Raw genomic sequence first — 19,338 nt, 5'->3', positions numbered from 1 at the left:
AATTGAAGTCTGGAAGGTAGAGAGAGAGGTGGAAAGTGAATGGTACAGGACAGCTCTCACCTGGGTGAGGGGGTACAGACCATGCCCCCTCTGGGATGGAAGTCTGGAAGGGGGAGAGAGGCAGATAATGGCAGGGCTGGGTGAGCTCTTGCCAGGGTAAGGGGAAGTCAGGCAGAGCTTCCACAATGGAAGTCCTTAAGGGAGTGCTAGGGCGGACAGCAGCGGGGCCTGTAGAGCTCCTGCCTGGGTGAGTGGGGTCAAGCACAGCCCCCCATGATGGAAGTCTTTAAGGGAGCAACTGGCAGACAGTGGTGGGGCCTGGAGAGCTCCTGCCTGGGTGAGTGGGGTCAGGCAGAGCTCCCTATGATGGAAGTCCTTGAGGAAGCACCAGGGTGGATGGCAGAAGGGCCTGGAGAGCTCCTGCCAGGGTGAAGGCATCCAACTTCACCCCATAACCGACAGCATCCTTGAAATATCTCAAAGTCCCCAGAGCTGCTCTGGATGGGAAAAGAGGGGGACTTTGAAGCCTTTATGAGAGAGGATCTGCTCCTCAGTGGCCAAGGGGAGTTCTGGAGGAGCAGACAGGATCAGAGGGAAGCTCCCCTGAGAGGGTCCGAGGGTATGAGTGATCCAGCACGATTTGGCAGCCTGCAGGAGACATGGCAGCTGGTGGAGTCCCCTGACATGGTGGGGGGCCATGGCTGGGGAAGGTCTCTTGGTTACGTCAAAGGGGAGGACTGTAGGGTTTGGCCCTACAGAAGTCAGTATGATCACACCAGGCAGATGGGTGTAGATCCTGGAGAGCTTCTGCCTGTGTGGGAGGAGTGAAGCAGTACCCCCTATGACGGAAGTCCTTTAGGGAGTGACTGACTGATGGTGGCAGGGCTTGGAAGGCTCCTGCCAGGGCGAAGGCATCAGACCTTACCCCATACCCAATGTCATCCTCGAAATATTGCAAAGTCCCCAGAGCTGCTTAGGATGGGAAAGCAAGGGGACTGGCCACCCTGGGAAGCCAAGTCACCATTCAGACTGAGCGGTCTATACTGGGACATTTCTGTGTCCCAAAGGCAATATTTCGGATTCCAATACAGAGATTTCCAAACTGGGACTGTCCTGGAAAAACTGGGACTGTGGCTCTACCAAGGAAATGCCAGCAGCTCCTGATCTATGTTGCTGAGCATACCTCTCAACTTCTTAACGCAGGAAATCTGGACAAAGCCTGACATAACCAGGACAAAGGCACAAAAATAAGAACATATTTTAAATGTTGCTTTTAAAAACTTAAACAGTTACTAGAATAACAGGATTTGTCTTAGCATGCATTTTTCTGAAGGATATGAAGTTTGAAACTTAAATGTATGTCATTATTTAGTGGGTTCAATCCTAAGATCATCCCAGCAATTTGTCAGAAAACCAAAGATTCTATGGGGAACAGACCAAAAATATCAAGCAAAAAATCTGGACATTCTGCGAAAATCTGGACAGTTGAGAGGTATACAGTGCTGAGTGATTCAGGGAATCACTTGGAAGCATAACAGTTTACTATTGAAAGAAAAGTGAATGCCACCAAAATTGACAGCCACTCCTATGGAAACATTCACAGTGCAGATAGATTCAGCAAAAGGTGGGATGGAGTTGTTAAAGTGTGTTTGTGGATGGGCATGTGTGTGAGTGTGTGTGTGTGTGTGTGTGTGTGTGTGTGTGTGTGTGTGTGTGTGTGTGTGTGTGTGTGTGTGTTTGTGTGTGTGTATGACTAGGGCATGAATGAAGCTGTATAAATGTGTGTGTGTTTCTATGTTTGTGTATGTCTGCTTGGGTAGTCACATGGGGGGGGTAAGGTAGGAATTCAAAACACTGGATGCCTATTTATGTTGGGGTGCGAGTGTGGTTGAATGGCTGACTGTTTGCATAGCTGTGACTGAATTTTATGGGGGGGGGGGGGCTGGTTGTTGATGGGTGAATGTGTGTATATGTACATGTGCTTTTGATTGCCTGTGCATTTGTATCTGTGTGTGCCTGTGTAACACTGTTAGTTTTAGCTAAAGTGTGATTAGAGTGTGAATCAGACATGTTAATTAACCAATAATGCTCTCTTTCTCATTATGACCATAGTTGTCTCTGAATTTCATTTTCTTACTGTTATGTAAATTGACCTACCTACAGTAATTAATTTCTGCAAGAGGTGAGGATGTTTCTAAATCCTAGGAAAGTTTTTTTTTTTTCCTGGGAACATACAATAAACTTGCAGTTTATGTATTTCTAGTTAGGCTATTTACATAAATAAAACTGCTTAATGAGAATCAAACTACTTCACAAATGCCACAAATGAGACTTTGACATTAAATTTTAACTGATGCATTGCATGGTTAGATGTGTAGTGCTGCTATACTGTGTGTGTGCGTGTGTGTGTGTGTATTTTGAGGAAGTGAAAGTGTGGAAGGGTTATAAGTACAGAGTGAAAACTATGATGTCATGTTGTGTGTGTGTGTGCGTGTGTGTGTGTGTGTGTGTGTGTGTGTGTGTGTGTGTGTGTATGTGCTGTAGTCTTCCCATGTCTTTCTTTCATGGTAATGCTAAATTTGGAGTTAGAATATAAATTCTGTAGGGGCCACAGCTCACGAATAAGATGTGGTGGAGTTTTTCCCCATGTCAAATAGCATGTGTGTGAATGTGTGGATGGATGTGCATTCATGTACGGTGTGTGTATGGGTTCAATGATGGAACATAGCAAACACAAATACGACATCCCCTGCACTTAGAAATTAGCATTATTGTAGATGCATCACTACAAATGAAAAACAGATTAAGATTTTTTTCAGGGGGAAAGACTCCCTTCATCTTTCACATACAGGACTTTAACAGCCCCCCTTTTAAGTGTATATAACTCCACTATCACACATTTCTCGAGAAAGTAATTATAGGTTATTATATCAAAACTGTAGGTCTGTTTCTGTTTAGTAGTCAGTGGGTTATGACATAGAAACAAAAAATGAAAACCAGATTTTGTAGGCTCTTGGGGTCATACTAAGCAAGAAGTCACAAACACCATTAACAGCATAGCCAAATGAGCCCCTTGAATTGCTCTATAATTCAGTAGTGTTCATTGATCACCCTCTTTTGTGTATATATATATATATATATATATATATATATATATATATATATATATATATACAGACTAACCCAGGGAAGAAATTATGGCTGCCAATCCAATTACTGAGATTAACATTGAAAGCAGCCATAATATTGGCTTAATATGTATGGGGAGCATGTTGCATAATTGTGGAATCTATTGTGTTATGTACCCAGCCACCAATGAGTGTTATTAGTTGATGCATGGTTGTTTGAGGAGCTGTTGGTTCTGTGGGGTACTGCAGAGTGGATAAGGTGGGGTCTTACATAGCTCAAAAAGCAAGGCAAAGGCCACTACAAAGGAGTTGGGAGGAAACTAAGTACAAGGAGAGAGCTGCCAGTCTATCTGGGCAACTTAGGAACATGCCAACAGTGATCATTTTAGTTAAGAATTTCTGAGGCCTCTCAATTTCAGCAACATACTTAGAAAGGTACATGCTGAAGGGAATATTACACTCAATGATGGGCCTTATAAAAGATGAGTATGATGGAACAAAGGCCTCTTTAAGTCTAGAGGAGATGCATTTGGACATTAGATAGTGCAGGTAGAAGTAGAAGGAGTGCTGAACTCTTTTAGAGATCACTCAACATGTCAACCCTCAAAACTATACTAATCACTAAACGACTAATACAAATCATAGCAGAGGTTCCAAAAGTACATCATTTAAATTTTGCCTGGTCATAAATTTGCAATCACGGGGGTTGTGGGGGTGACAAGTAAATTTCCACTGAGGACAGACACATCCTTTTGCATTTCTGAAGGGAGGGAAAACACAGAATGTTATACCTTCAGGGGCAGCAATTAAACATATTACTATCCCTATTCTACTTCCCAATATGCACCCCACCTTTGTGTACAAATCTTTTCCTAGAGAACAAGTCTTTTCCTAGAGAACAGCAAACATTACATAACATGAATCATCCAAAAACAGTAAAAAAGCACAGTAAACAAACAGCTAACAAATAACAAACATCAGTCGTCATTCATTCTCACAGTTTAGAATGGGTCTTTATTAGATAACCAAAAGTTTATCTAACCGAATGCTCACATGAGCAAAAATCCCGGAACTCAAAACTGCAATAGTGGGGGACTGTGCCCCCCACACCCCCTGCTAAATATATATATTCCAACTCCAAGATCACACTACAGTGAGGAAAGGGCAAATATTTCCATCTTCACTGTACCGCGATCTCACAATTGTGGTTTCGAGTTCCGCAATTTTTGCTCATGTGAGCGTTTGATTAGATAAACGTTTGTTTATCTAATATAGACCCTTTAGAACATATAGTTAAGCTGCATCTAGCAACTCATATTCTAAGTGGTGACATGTTGATACCGTATCTACACAAACATATATATATATATATATATATATATATATATATATATATATATATTGACACAGGACTAATGCATAACATCTTCAAAGTACACACAGTGTTGAGGCACAAAATGATAAATCACTAACTATGTCCCAGACAACATTAGCTTGGCAAGGATAGATGGGTGTGCCCATCCTGGGATGGAGAACACACATACAATAAGGTGAACCTCATGACTGATCCCTAGTGGAGGCTGGGAATATATAGGGGGCTTTGTCCTAAGGGAAAAGGGTGGGGGGACATTGGCCATGGACATGGACTGATACATCAGCATATCACCATTACACATTTTTCATGAGAGAAGTCAGGAGGCAAAAAAAGAAACAAAACACTGCTCAGCAGTAATGTGATTTCCTCACTAGCCTCAGTCATGGGTTGATGTAAGACTGTGGGAGGAGGGAGAGCAAAATAGACCCTGGCGACCGCTGATGGTCAACATGAAGAGAACATTATGATTTACTGTCCAGTCATAACCATCTTGTTATGTATTTGAGACATGGATAACAAGAAGGACACTTTGAGAGTAGTGCAAACCAAACATGAGACGTGAATCTTGACATCCATGATAAGAATGTATAAAGATTAATTATGACTGCAGTAAACCTTCCATAATTCTTTGTAGTACATGGAGCTTTAGCTACCTCTATATACTACTAGTTACAAAAAGGTGTAGGAGTGCAACATGCTTTACTGTTTATAAAGCTGTTATACAATTAGCTCTTCTACACAGACAGCCAACAAATTTGAAAACTGATAGACTCTTAACCTTGTTACACTTTTTTTCTTTTTAAGATAGCTAAGTGCATTACAGCTTTGGGCGGCCACGGTGGTGCAGCGGTTAGCATTGTTGCCTCACAGCAAGAGGTTCACCAGTTCGATTCTCAGCTGGGGTGCCTTCTGTGCAAAGTCTGCATGTCCTACCTGTGGTCGTGTGGGTTTCCTTCGGGTGATCCAATTTCCTCCCACATCCCAAAGACATGTTGTAGGTGGATTTGACACTCTAAATTGGCCCTAGGTGTGACTGCGTGCATGTGTGTGCCTTCTGTGGAAGGTTGGGTGCCGGGCTAACAACTCAACATTGTAAAAACTCCACTGTCAATCATGAGCAGACAGGTGATTCACTGTGGCAACCCCTAACTGGGAAAAGCCAGAAGAAGAAGTGCATTACAGCTTTCAAAGCTGTAAAATCACTCCAGGGACTGTTCTGTGGTGGTTGCTATTTGTACAGCAATATGAGACCCAGTCATAAAAGCATTCAAATGTGCTTAACAAAAGTTGATATGCACTTTTTAAAGCTGTTATGATCAGGTCTCAAGCTGCAGCATTGTGTAAATGGTTACTTGCAGTTTCAATCCAAAACGACAATGTAGTTAGGGATTTGGGAACAGGGGTAGATAATTCCCCCTTCTTTGGCCATCAGGTAGCAACTGTTTTCAGAAAATCATTCTGGATGCCACAACTAATATTTATGGCCATATCGTCCATTTCAAATGATGTTATCATACTATTGTACTTTGCCTTACTTAGACCTATTATAGAGTACAAAGCTTCCTTTGAAATGTGCCTTTTCAGACACATTAAGCAATTGGAAAGGCTCAATATATTCCTAACCAAGAATATTTTTGGTCTAAAGACTCTGTACTACCAGGAAAGATTTGAAGCATTGTCCCTTTACTTGTTATCTTATTGGTCCTTACAGGGCTGCTTATGCTTTGCATTCATACCTTTATGGATCAAGTTTTCCTTGATCTCCTATATCTCTGCAGATCAAACAGCCCTGCCAAAAACTGCCAGAACAGAGACCTAAATCTGCAATAACTGAAAGATTAAATACAGTGGAGGGATACATTTATTACCCAATGCCTACCTCAACTCTGGAACAAACTTCTCCTACAGGTTAAACAATGTGATGCCCTGGCATCCTTCAAATTAAAAAAAAGGATGGCTGAATGGGTATCCATAAATTTATTCCAGAACTCACCTACTTTGTCCTTTTTGAAGAGGGGATGTACAGTGTGAGGATGGGTGTTAACAAGGTGTATATGGTGTTATGACTAAATTGTCTTAGAACGTCCATATTTCTTTGGTTCTCTGATTATCTCTGATGATTTCTGAGCATAATCTACATGCTATATATACTACACAAATTGTTACACACTGCTTTACATAACAAGCTCATCTTTCTGCCAGTTTGTAATTTTGGAACATAATTAGCATGCTTCATATACTAAAGAAAAACATTAGCTCCATAGGTGGTGTTAAGATATAAACTAGAAATGCAACTGTCTTACTAACCTACTATTTCTCTGATTAGAGCAAAAACTTTCTGTTCTTTAATGCGATGTTGCTTCATTCGTTCAATGTCAGTTGGAGGAGGGGGCTGATAAATATTGCTGTTGCTGTCTCTACGAGTTCCCATTCGAAGATTAGGGGCACCTGATAGAGTAATAAAAATGAAACATGTTGACATATGAAAAATAGATACAGCAGAAATGCCTCCTCTGTAAACTGCATGTAAGACTTCCATTTCTCTTTCACTTAACGCACAGATGAACTGACAATGACTTATGGCAAAAAGGCATCTGATATATGCTGTTTGTTATACCATCTTTGCTATAAGAGCAAGGAAAGACCAGTATTAAGGTTTAGTGGGGAAAAAAACATTAAATTAATTCCCTCACTTCTTTCTCTCTCTCTCTCAGACTTCACAAAGCAAATTGTGGGGTTTAAGGTAAAGCCTTCATCGTACTTTGATGTTAGTTATCCACAGATATCCGGAAGCATAAAATTGTTCAACATTTTGACCACAGAGGTTCATTAAATCAGTTAAGGGAGCTAACTGAATCTTGCTGCTCTTAAAATGATACAGAAAGTTTACTTTTGTACTGCTAGATTCATCTTTTTCTGTAAATATATTTGTAATTTGTAGTTCATTGTGAAATTATAGATGGGCAGAAACCAAAGACATCTCTTTAAAAACGGGTTTGCATTTTTGTCTTTGTTTCTGCCAGCTTGTCTCTCTAGTTTGCATAATATGGCTGGGCACTGAGAATCTGCAATAAATTCTGCAATTACTTTAGATCACTGCCATTTATCTGCCTTTGTCTCCAAGAAGATCTACACCAATGATAGTACACAGGAAAATCCCAATTAAATACAAAGAGTTGTTACACAAACATAGCTATAGTCAGAAATAAAGATTACAGTACAACAGTCAGGAAACAATCTTCTCAGAATACAAACCGAGCAGTGAGTAGGAGTTCTGAAAGAAAGTCCATTTGCAATATGTGTATCATTTTCTAAACTCTAAAGTCAGTAAAAGGGAACATGAATCGTGATACATAGCAGATCTAGGAAACTCTCTCTTTCTCTGATATCCTCCCTTTGGGAGAAATAAAGATGCCTTGTAGAAGTTTTCAGTAGAGAGTTGATTATCCAAACTAATTGGGACCTAGGGTAGTTCAGATAATCAACATACAATGAACCAGATAAAAAACTTCTAAAATCTTGTTTTTTCTGCATGCAAGGAATACACTTTTCAACCATTCAGCATTTTTTCACACATAAGCAGGCTACAAATAACATGCACAAGTGAATGCGTATAAAGTTTACATATTCAGACTTTATGATTATTCCTACCCAAAAACGTTGGAAGACTGTGTTTGGATAATTGACGTTTTGGATAATCAACATTCGGATAATCAACTGTCTACTGTAGTTTATTCAGTTAAGTAGGTAGAATGATGAGTGTTCTTGTTCTAATGATTGAAATTTCAACAAGACATCTTTATTCCTCCCATAAGGAGGGCATCAGAGACAGTGTCTACTAGATCAGCTAGCTAAAGAGATTTAATTTGGACTAATTATTTCAACTCTGTTTCTTTTTAATCCTGTCACCCTCTTGGTCACAAGTGGGATACCAGAATTCACGCAAACCCTCTGGATTACATGTTTTTTTGTAGACTATAAATAAACTGAGATTAAGAGACATTTACAGTATGTATATAGACATAGGATTGGTGTAGTTGTACCATACTATTCACAACAGGAAAACAGAGATGTTACACACATTACAGAAGATAGAGAGATATTCTTCCCAATAACATAAACTGATATTTGAGGAATATTTGACATTGCAGGAAGAAATTGAGTTATTTGGCTTGTAGCACCAGAAATTAGTAATATAATAGAAGATGGGCCTTGACATGAAGAATATATCGTGTCATGACAACTGTTTGACAGAGAATGCTAACAAAAGGAAATGTGATGCTTTTATGAGCTATAACTGTAGCATGTGTAAACTGGAGAACAGAAATTTCCAGTGACCAGAAAAGTGTATAAAGCACAACATTGTTATGGCTGCAGTACTATACATGTTATATATTGTGAATTATGTGAATATTATTTCTGGTTTTAGGTAAGATACAGTGTAAAGAATAGAATACGTCAACATCTATCAGAAATAAAAGATAAGTGGATACAAATGAAGTAAATAACCATATGTGTGAATGAAAAACATGCTTTTATATAATACAAGACATGATGAAATTGATATGTAATTCGATGTAAAGGAGTTAAATTGGCAGATTTTGTAAAATGCAGCTGTAGTGCTTGCTCTGAATGACAAATTTCCGTTGAGTTGTTTAAAAACAAGTCCAGTGATTCGTTAGTTAACAGGCATGTATAGGCAGGGTATGTTAACTCCATTGTTAGATATGAGATTGGGTCTGATAAACCTTATGCCTCTATGTGACTTGCTTTTTTATTTTAAATAAAATACTTTGTTCAATGGATGTTAAAACTAATGGTTCAAATCCTTGCATGTAATTTTTGTTTACTGTGATATCAACTAAATCAGCATGCTTTTATCAAAAAGGGAAAAAAAACAGAAGAGCAGACCATTCTGTAACCATGCAGTCTCTCAAACCAGTTCTACTACAGTCCAAAGTAATTTTTTTACAGCTTCATTTAAACTGGATTCTTAGCAGAACATTTCCAGGCTGCTACAAGTTCTTCCATCTGCCTCTCTTCTCTGCTACAGCAACCTACCCGGAACCACTGCTCCAGTAATAATCTCCCAGTTTGCATTGATAAGCCAACTTATCTGATGACAAAGGGCATAGCCCTTCTTTTTAAACACTACACTAATAGGATGATTGCTTGTAACACCACTCTCTGTGGAAATCTTTCTAGTTATTTAAAAAGTGTACTTGCCTGCCTTAAAGGGAAACACAACATTTATAAAGCAATTTTTTTGTACAATGCTGTTTCCAATCATTTTAGTTACAGGATGTTTCTTACACTTCTTTCGGCTTTTACCGGTTATTTATAAAACACTTAATATATACCAACATTATTTATAAAAATAAAGCTGATCTTTGTGAGCTGGTCTTTGTGCTTTATTTATTTTTTTACCAACCTTATTTATGTTATTTTTGACACATCATGGGGGAGCCATCATGTAATTGTCAGTAGATAGACAGATACATAGATGAGTACTGTTTTTGTTTTCATGGCTTGCACTATGCTGCTTTGCATGGATTCTTCACTTTGGATTTAAGGAATAATGCTAGCAATTTGTTTTGGTTGGCAACAGTTAATATTCTGTTTAGGGAATTAGTGTTTGATAATGATTCTGACATTCTCCCTTTAACATTCATCGTTTTGTGTAGGATTTAAGATTTGGAGTAGTTGTGACTGTGATGTACTTTTAATTTCCATTTTTCTTAATTAGTTACTGTTCACTGTGGATAGTTTTCTTCATATGTTTAAGGCCTGTGGGATAAGACCAGGAAAATATAATTCTGTGGATCTGCATTTTATTAAGGATGACATACAAGTGTGTTTCAATGTTTCAAGAATATTTTTCTTAAAAATGCCACTTAGGAATTCAAACATTTAATTTTTCTCATTAAATTCAGTGATTAATATCCAATTCCTATAGTGATAATTACAGTCATTACTTAAGCAGTGGTTTAGGTATTTGGTTTCTTATTCTTTTTTCATTCATCAGGACAAGGTTATACTAAATTATTATATTGCTTTAGAGCCCTGCATTAGGAAAACAGTTTGGGTTTGTTCTATGGCATCAGCATTCATAAGAAGTTACTAGGCTAGTGGCCAAAGAGCCCTTACAAGCCTAGCCATGTTAATCCCGAGTTGCCTCAATTGTCCATGGTTAGATAGACATAATTCACAGAGCTAGTCTTTGATAAACACCAACTACCCCTGTCCATGAGAGACATGGGTGCCACCTCCAGGGTGAATTTGCAGTCTCCCATCCATTTGTCAAGGTTGTGAATAGGATCAGTAAGAAACTCTGCTTCACATGAATTGGAAGTTTATTCCAGAGTAGCAGCAATCTCTGGGGGATTATCTGTGTCTCCAGCATGTTCTATTAATGTCACAGGCTAGGTTACGATCTCTAGAGTGAGTGACTGTTTTGCCATTTGACTTGCAGATGTTCAGCATATCCATCAGGCAGGGTCAAAAACTGCCCTGTATGCGAGGCACAAATTGCCTCTCAGCAGCATATATGATACAGAGTACATGACAGGGCTTTCAGTCTATTCACGTAAGTCGTGGTTTGGAGGCCCTGTATTTCCTTGGTGAGAAACATCTGTGGTGTCTCCAGCTTTTGCAGGTGTCTGGTGAGGCACATGCGGAAGGGAACATTGTACTCTATTAATGGTCTGATGAGGTTCGAGTACTGTGGAGTTATAACATCCGTAGACCTGAATGCGATGCCCTAACTTATGAGATGCACAACATAGAGGGCTTTCCTTACCACTGTGGAAAATTGCTGGTCAAAGTTCAGATTTCTATCTACCTGTGTTCCCAGACCTCGCACCACCGGGTTGGAACTTGGGGATAATGCTGTCAATATTGTAATTAGCAGGGAATTCCACTTTGCCAAAGGGGATGTGAAGGCTGCCAGCCCAGCTAGCTAGAATTTTGTAAATAATTCTATGTCATTGTAAATATTAATAGGATCCATAGGCTTGTCTACAAATGTAAGTAAATTGTATGTTATGTGCTGAGCTTCAAAAATGTAACCACAGTGCACCCTGTTGGAAAAGAGCAGAAATGTATATGGACTACATGCCTATGCAAATGTATGTGTTGATGGTAAAGGCTGGAATATACAGAGTTAACTTGCAAACTCAAAGAAAATAAGTAAAGAGTTTTACGATGTGCTATAAAGTTAGTTTATCTCAGCTAGGCGACGGGATGTCTAGTGCTAGGGGTTTCATTCTATTGTCTTGAGACAGAGATAATTACTAGGTTTCAAATTTTTATAGTACCCTTTGACTTCCTAGCAGCTGTACATCTGAGAGATAAGTATTTTTGACAGAGATATGTTAAATTCTGTCAGTTCCTGTTAGCCTGGGAACTAAGGGCAGAAGTGACAAGAGTGATGTAATCTGAGATGAACCAGCAAAAATGTTTGATAGTAATTTAAGAACTATGTCAGACAGAAAGTCAGTGCATTTTGTATCTTCTCTTGGACCTAGTAAGGACATCCACTCATCTGTATCTGTCTTGCTCTGTAAGTAAGACTTAGATCATAGTATCTCTCTTAGAGGCAGAAAGGAATATAGCAAGTTTAGTTTAGATGTTTTCTGTATTCATGTGAGACTGTCCTGCAATGTTGCTTTAAAATATTTCCAGTGATTCTGAACTCTAATGTCACTGTGTTGAGTTATTGAGTATTGTTTTGTGCTTTTATTATTTATTATTAAATATATTTAAACCTTTTAATTGTGTCTGGTTTGTGTAGAGATATTTAAGCTCTCAGAGTGCTTGCATATGCATTTGGTAACACTGTACAGGCCACTCTTAAATAGCCTTGGCCGTGGACACACTTACCATTTGGATAATAGTAACATTACACAGTAGAATTAGTCACTCTTCCTTTGGGAAGCGCCTTAGTAGCTGATAAGGGTGGTTGGTGGCAGTGATTTCTACCTTTTAGTCTGGGCAGTAGGGAGCATACCTAGTGAACCTGTGCCAGCCTTTCCCAGGAGTGTCTGTTTGTATATAAATCAAATCTCAAAGTGAGTGTGTGTGTGTGTGTATGTGTGTGTGTGTGTGTGTGTGTGTGTGTGCATGTGTGTGTGTATGAGTCTCAGCTACTTGGGCAGGAACACAAAGCACTGGTTGGACAAAGAGGGTGCTGGAGGTTTTGGCTTGACCACTCAGCTGAGATCTTTACCCTATAGCTGTGCCACTGGGGAGTTGTATTGGGGATCTGGAGAGAGAGGGAGAAACCAGCCCCAGACTGACTGTGATCTATGTGTGCTCTTAAGGGAAATTGTACTTTACTGTGTGTGTACTGTTCATCCTCCCAATGTATACATCTCTCCCTGGTGTTAGTGGTTGGGATTGAGGTTCCTTGATTACTAGGCCAGTGCAGGGGCATGACAGAGGATAATAATGTACTTTTTATGTTTAGTTTTAGAGCATGGCTTTGGCAACAGTCATTTGTCTGTGTTAGCCCCTCCTGTAATATGCATCATTAGGGACACAATTATTGCACCCAATTTGCAATCATCATTTAACTTGGTAAGCCAAAGGATGTCTACTTTAGCCTAGACTTCCGAGAAATAGATTACAAACAGTAAAGAGCCCAGCACAGATCCTTGTGGTATGCCACTGGTGATGGGTCTACTGGTAGAGGTGGAGTCACCAACTTTGACAGTATGAGTTCTGTCAGTGAGCCAATTGGCTACCCAGCTAGTGACATAAGGGTTAATCCCCAGCTGGGAGAGTTTCTCAATGATACCTGAGTAGGGTATTATGACAAAAGCCTTGGTAGGTCAAGATAGGCAGTATGCATTGTCTTGCCTTTATACAGGGCTTTGGTAACTTTCTCAAATAAGTCTACTAGGTTCAATAAGCATGATCTACCCTGAACAAAGCCAAACTTGGTCAGATCTAAAGTTTGAAGTCCTTTATGTCCTTGATGATAAGGTCCACGATGATTCTTTCCATGGCCTTGCAGATGAGGCTGGTTAGAATTATGGGTGTATAGTTTCCAGGGTTGGTTGATGGCCTCCCTTTGTGCAAGGGGATTACTGTTGCTGTTCTCCACTCTGCTGGAACAAAGCCAGTTCTCAGGCTATGGTTAATGAGAATGCCAAGTGGGTCTGATAGGTCATGTTGCAGATTGTTTAATAAGCAACCTGTGATGTTATCTGGTCCCACTGAGGCAGTGTATTTGGCCTTGGAGAGCAGAGATATGACCTGATCTCTAGAGATACTAGACAGAGGACTGGTTTCAAAGTATGCTTTGGGATATGGCTGGTGGGGACACAGAAGTGAAATTTGCACCTATTCTATCAGCTAACAGGTTGGCAATTTTCTCTGGTACAGTATGAGTGGTACCATCTGCTACCAGTTTGTCACATAGCTGGACATTCCTTTTTAGATTTTGGATGTAGTTATAGAATGCCATATGATTATGCTTAGCTAGGGATGCTATATATGTAATGAGCTTTAGAGGACTTGACAAGATTTCTGATTTGCTTGTTCAAACTGTGGAGGGAATTTTTCCTCTGCTGAGTCACTTCCCTCTTGTTCTTAGACATCAGTTTCTTCCTTTTGTTATATAAAATGTTTATACTTGAGGTACACCATGGTGGCTTGTTTTTTTTTGGGAGGACCTGGTTTTAATCTGGTCAGGTACAACTGACTCTATACAGTTACTTAAGTGTTTATACAGGGCATTTGTGTACACCTCTGTATAGCAGTCATTGTTGTCTGTGATTGTGAGGGGTATAAAACTTTTTATACTATTGCTTAGTAGGCTGTAGGGCAGCCACGATGGTGCAGCGGTTAGTGTTGCCGCCTCACAGCAAGAGGTTCTCTGGTTCAATTCTCAGCTGGGGTGCCTTCTGTGCGGAGTCTGTATGTCCTCCCTGTGGTCGCGTGGGTTTCCTCTGGGTGCTCCGGTTGCCTCCCACATCACAAAGACATGCTGTATGTGGATTGGACACTCTAAATTGGCCCTAGGCATGAGTGTGTGTGTGTGTCTTCTGTGGAAGCTTGGGCGCCGGGCTGGCAACTCGACATTGTAAAACTCCACTGCCAATCATGAGCGGACAGGTGATCTGCTGTGGCGACCCCTAACCAGGAAAAGCTGAAAGAAGAAGAAGAAGCTTAGTAGGCTGTAGTTTGCTTTGGAAAAGTTTTTTAGTTATTTTGCACCTGTGGTGGTAATAGTTTCAATAGGTCTATATGACACTATCGAATCGACTAAATAACGAATGCTACTTAGTCGATCCGATACTGTCAAAATGGCAAAGTAGCGAAGTCATGGAACATCACATTTTTTCCCTGGGAAAAATATTTGGTGGGCCATCTTCGGGACTTTGCCATTTCCTCCACTATGGTGCGATCTCGGAGTTGGTATATTTAAGTAGGAGGGGTGTGGAGGTGAAGCCCCCCACTTAAATTTGTGCTTAAGTTTATTTATTTTATTTTTATGGAGCAGCAAATTTTTTCCCCTGGGAAAATATTTGCTGTTCCGTTTGTTCGATATTTTGTTGTTTCGATATTATCTGTATGATGAAATAGCATTCGCTATTTACATTGTACAATAATATGATATAGATGCGGTTCAATAGTTACTTCGAACAAGATTGATTTATGGTCCAACCTTACCAGGAATGGCATCACATGTTTGTGAGTCCTATGTCTAGGACAGTTAAGCTCTTTGTGGGGGTGCAGACTATGTGTTCCAGAGCATTTGTATTGACAAAGTCCAGAAACCTCTGGGAGAGCATACATCACCCAGTTGATGGAAGGATAGCTGAAATCTCCCATGACTAAGGTGTTGGGCTGTATGGCAAGTGACTCCAGTAAATCTGGGTAGGTGGTGTGCTTTTCTTGGATCATGGTAGGTAATAGCTAGCAATGATGTGGTAGTGCATTTTGCCTATAGTTAATTGGACATGGAGTAGTTTGAGAGAGTCATTCTGTTTGCCCAGTCTTGAGTTGTACTTGGCTTTAATGAAGATGGATGCACCTCTACCTTTGGTTCTTTCATGCTCATTTTGAGGTCTGAATATGTGGAAGGCATTATATCCTTGCACGGCTGGGGTGCTCTCCATGGCTTTGAAACATGTCTCAGTAACTTTACAGATGCCAGCATCTTTCTATGGTGAGGGAGTGCAGTTTCATGTTTAGACTCCAAGCATTAAGCAGCACAGCCTTGAGTTTGTCTTCAATGGATTTTGTTATGTAGGAAATTTTGTTGTTTTGATATTGAATAAAAAAAGCCACTATGGGGGAGGCAAGTGCTTTTGCCAGTATCTGAAAGCCTAGACGAGACATGTGCAGACCATCTCTGGGAAAGCAGCTTGGTCTTTTGGCCATGTCTTCCCAAGCTGACAGATATCGGACACTCCTGGAGTGATACCACAAGATAAGCCAATTGTTGAAATCGATTATTTTTTGTTTATATTGTGGCACCATCCTGAGTGAAGGTAGAATGTTGCTTAGGGCTAGGGTCATACCTGCCTAGGACCCTTAATATGAGAGTTCAGTCATGTCTCTTTTCATATAGTCCAGAGAGGTATGTCTCAAGTCATTCACCCCAACATGGACTATGACAGAGTCATAACAGTATTTGTTGTTGAGTTTAAGTGCATGTGTGATTTGTCAGATCTTGGCACCTCACATGTAGTTGACTGTGACCTTCTCTTTGTCCAGCCTGCTGAGCAGGACATCTGTGTGTCTCACTATGGAGTCACCTATGACCAAGATATTAGGATTTGAGGTGTTTTGCCTTAGTGGCTTATTTGCTGAGACACTGGTGCATGTGTTATGTGTAATGGTTTCTATTTACATAGCAGTGTGTGCAAATGGATTACATTTGGGAGGGCTCTCGTCTTTTGGTAGGCTTCTACTAAGTACCTCTGTGTATGTGAGTTTATGTGTCATTACCTCATTTTTGTGAGAGGTGAAGTATGCATGCTGACAACATGTTTGATTCCAATTTCATAGTGTAATTACATCTCTCACTTAGGGTATTTGTTTTAGGAGTAAGTGGTTGTCAGTATACATGAGGTAACTACTACATTGCCTCAAGATGCCCATTTCAATTAGGCTGGACAGTGAAATGATGGGAAATGGCCCATCCATTATAGTAGGTTTTTACCATAGGTACTGTTAGGGAAGAGAGTGGGCTAGCTTGACCAATTTTTTGTGCTAAGACTAACAAAGGTGCTTGTTCTGTTGAAGGCTATGGATGGTAAGCGTAGCAAAGCTGCTCAGTGTACCTGCAGTGCAGTAGGGAGGCATGGGAGGGTTCCACTGACAGATGTCTAGAGAAAAATTGAGTTTCAAGGTGTTTGCATATGTACAGGGCAGCACTAATGCCTGTTGTATGGTTTACTACAATAAGCAAACATGAGACTTAAATTCAAGTGAACTTAAAACCCTTTTTAAGCTAATCTACCAATAGGAAAGCACACAATGAACCTTCCTCCAGCAATCCCCAGTTTAGACAAGGCTGGATCCACTGTCTTCTGTCACAGGGGTGCAGGGGAGCGCCTCTTAATTTAATATGGTTGGTTTAGTGCTCAAGTATATCAATAACAGTCTGGATTCAGTAGGTTTGAATCTAGTCTATGCTATTTAGGTATCAGAACAGTGCAAATCGAGTGCAGAGAAGTGCAAATAAAATACTGAGAGCCCTTTTGTGTATTTTCTAGCTCAGATAGACCAGGTAAACATCTACTGCTACCAGATGAATATTCCTAGTCCTCCCAGTGCAAAAGCACAATAAAGGACTGTCTGGAGTGAAATGCTACCACAAACAAACTTAAAGATATACATACAGCAGTGTACTTTAAACAGCTTATAAAAGTGTGATTATGCAATAAAAGTACTTCACTTTGAATAAATGAGTCAAGAATCACTCAATTGTACAAAATTTATGAAGGCACTAAAAACAAGAAAAGCTGATTAATAAGCCCTCCAGCCAATAAAACTACATTCAGGAATCTCAAATGTTTCCCCAACTTAAACAGACCAGGCTACCTCCCAGTGCACTAGATGGAAAATCCACTGACCTCTTTTGATATAAATGCAATTGTTTGCTAGAGTGTAAAATATTCTAATTTATCCAACAGCTAGCTAGATAATGATGCCAGATCAAGTAGGACAGACAATGGGAGGCAAAATGCACTTTTTCAGTATAAGCACAAGGAAAGCAAATAAAAAATTCAGGATATCCACAGCAGTGTAGAAAGGGTGGAGCTTATTAAGCACAATTTACAGTAGTGGTCGGCAGCTTAAAATCACCAGCTTTAAAATGCGGATTGCCAAAGGGAAAAGGTGGGTGTAAACCACTGCAGGGAATCTCCAAACAAAATAGAGCAAGTAACAGAAAGCAGCTCTATCAGTCACTGACAAAAATATATAGTTTTCCCCACCCAACAGGGAATCACCAGCAGTGCTTTAGTTTATGCAGGGTTCAAATAGTTTCACAGTGGGTGACTGGGTGATCAGGACTGCAAAGAGCACATTAACTGTAGACCTGGCATACTTAAACGTCAGTGAGTCATTTTATGTGACCCCACAAAAAAAGCTAGTGAACAAATTGGTCAGACTTTTACTTGATTTTTAAGGGGAAGGCAAGATGACAAGATAGAATAATAATAATAACAGCACCCACTTTGCAAGGGAGTTATGTTTACCAGATGTGTACCACTAGGATCAGTACTACAGCTGATCCTTTCCCTACATCTACATTAGCGATAATGCAAAAGAAACAGAATTATGCCTTTTGAGTCTTTGCTGATAACAGAAAAGATATGTAAAGCAGCCACTACACATAAAAGTATGCAAAGAATATATAAGGACTTAGAAAGACTAGAGGAACTGTATAACCTATGCAGTAATAATTAAAATACAAAAACAAACAAATAAATGCATCTTTAAACAACAACCAAAGAAAGGAATTCTCAGATGGGTAGGACACTGTAGCACAAAACAAGAACAGAAAGAGAACCTGAAATAACTATATCAGTTGTTGAAAAAAGTAGCTAGTATGACAAAGTAGCAAGGAAATGTATGAGATGCCAGTGCATTGGAAGAGGCATCCTACCTATATTACTCATCATTTGAAAGTAAAATTATATCAGTCATTACAGACAACATGCAAGATGGATAAAAAGTACTATGTACATCGCTGGAGTTCTCATCTTTATAAGGCTATAGATGGGGTGGAGATACTTCACAGGAGGGCAACAAGCATTGTGCATATTCTTTACTGAATATCACACATGCAGATTGATTAATGAGTTTTTATACATGCAGAACTGAAGAATGGAAGAAGAACAAGGATCCTTAGAAGAATAAGGTAGAAACATTTAAGCTTACTTAAGGGAACCTACAGAGATCAAGTAGGCTAGCTGATCCTAAGTCTCATGACATACAGTGCTGTTGTGAATTAGACCAAAATTATTAACAGTTAAACACATCACATATTTCAAGTTAGCCCAAATAGCTTCGATATCCTTTAGTGGCATTATTTCATGCATCATCATGACTGGAGCACTGCATTCTTCACAATCGTTCACTTTTAAAAAGCAGCTTAATACAGGAACACATTTTAGCTTTAACTACTTCCAATTATGTGCCAATCTGATCAATGACAGTGACTTTATATTAATAGAGAAATGGGTGACCTTGAAATTAATGAAGATAAATACTGTGGGATTGAATTACCTGCAGCAGGCATGTGTGTTTCATTCTGCATCCACGTGGATACCCATAGGAAACTGGGAACACTTGGACTATAAAAGTACCACT

General features: G+C 39.8%; 1 protein-coding gene across 1 annotated transcript in view; it reads right to left on the bottom strand.

Annotated features, from left to right (window-relative positions):
• The window catches only part of PKD1L2 (polycystin 1 like 2), a 1,522,374-nt gene that overhangs the window by 359,699 nt on the left and 1,143,337 nt on the right, over nt 1-19,338 (bottom strand). Inside the window, exon 39 of the mRNA XM_044081586.1 lies at nt 6,811-6,951. Within this exon, the coding sequence (XP_043937521.1) occupies nt 6,811-6,951 (141 nt within the window). The remainder of the gene's footprint in view (nt 1-6,810; nt 6,952-19,338) is intronic.

The sequence above is a fragment of the Protopterus annectens genome, chromosome 8.part1, assembly GCF_019279795.1.
Source record: "Protopterus annectens isolate FY-2018-M chromosome 8.part1, PAN1.0, whole genome shotgun sequence".
NCBI classification, from domain to species: Eukaryota; Metazoa; Chordata; order Ceratodontiformes; family Protopteridae; genus Protopterus; species Protopterus annectens.
This window is presented reverse-complemented; position numbering and strand designations above follow the sequence as displayed.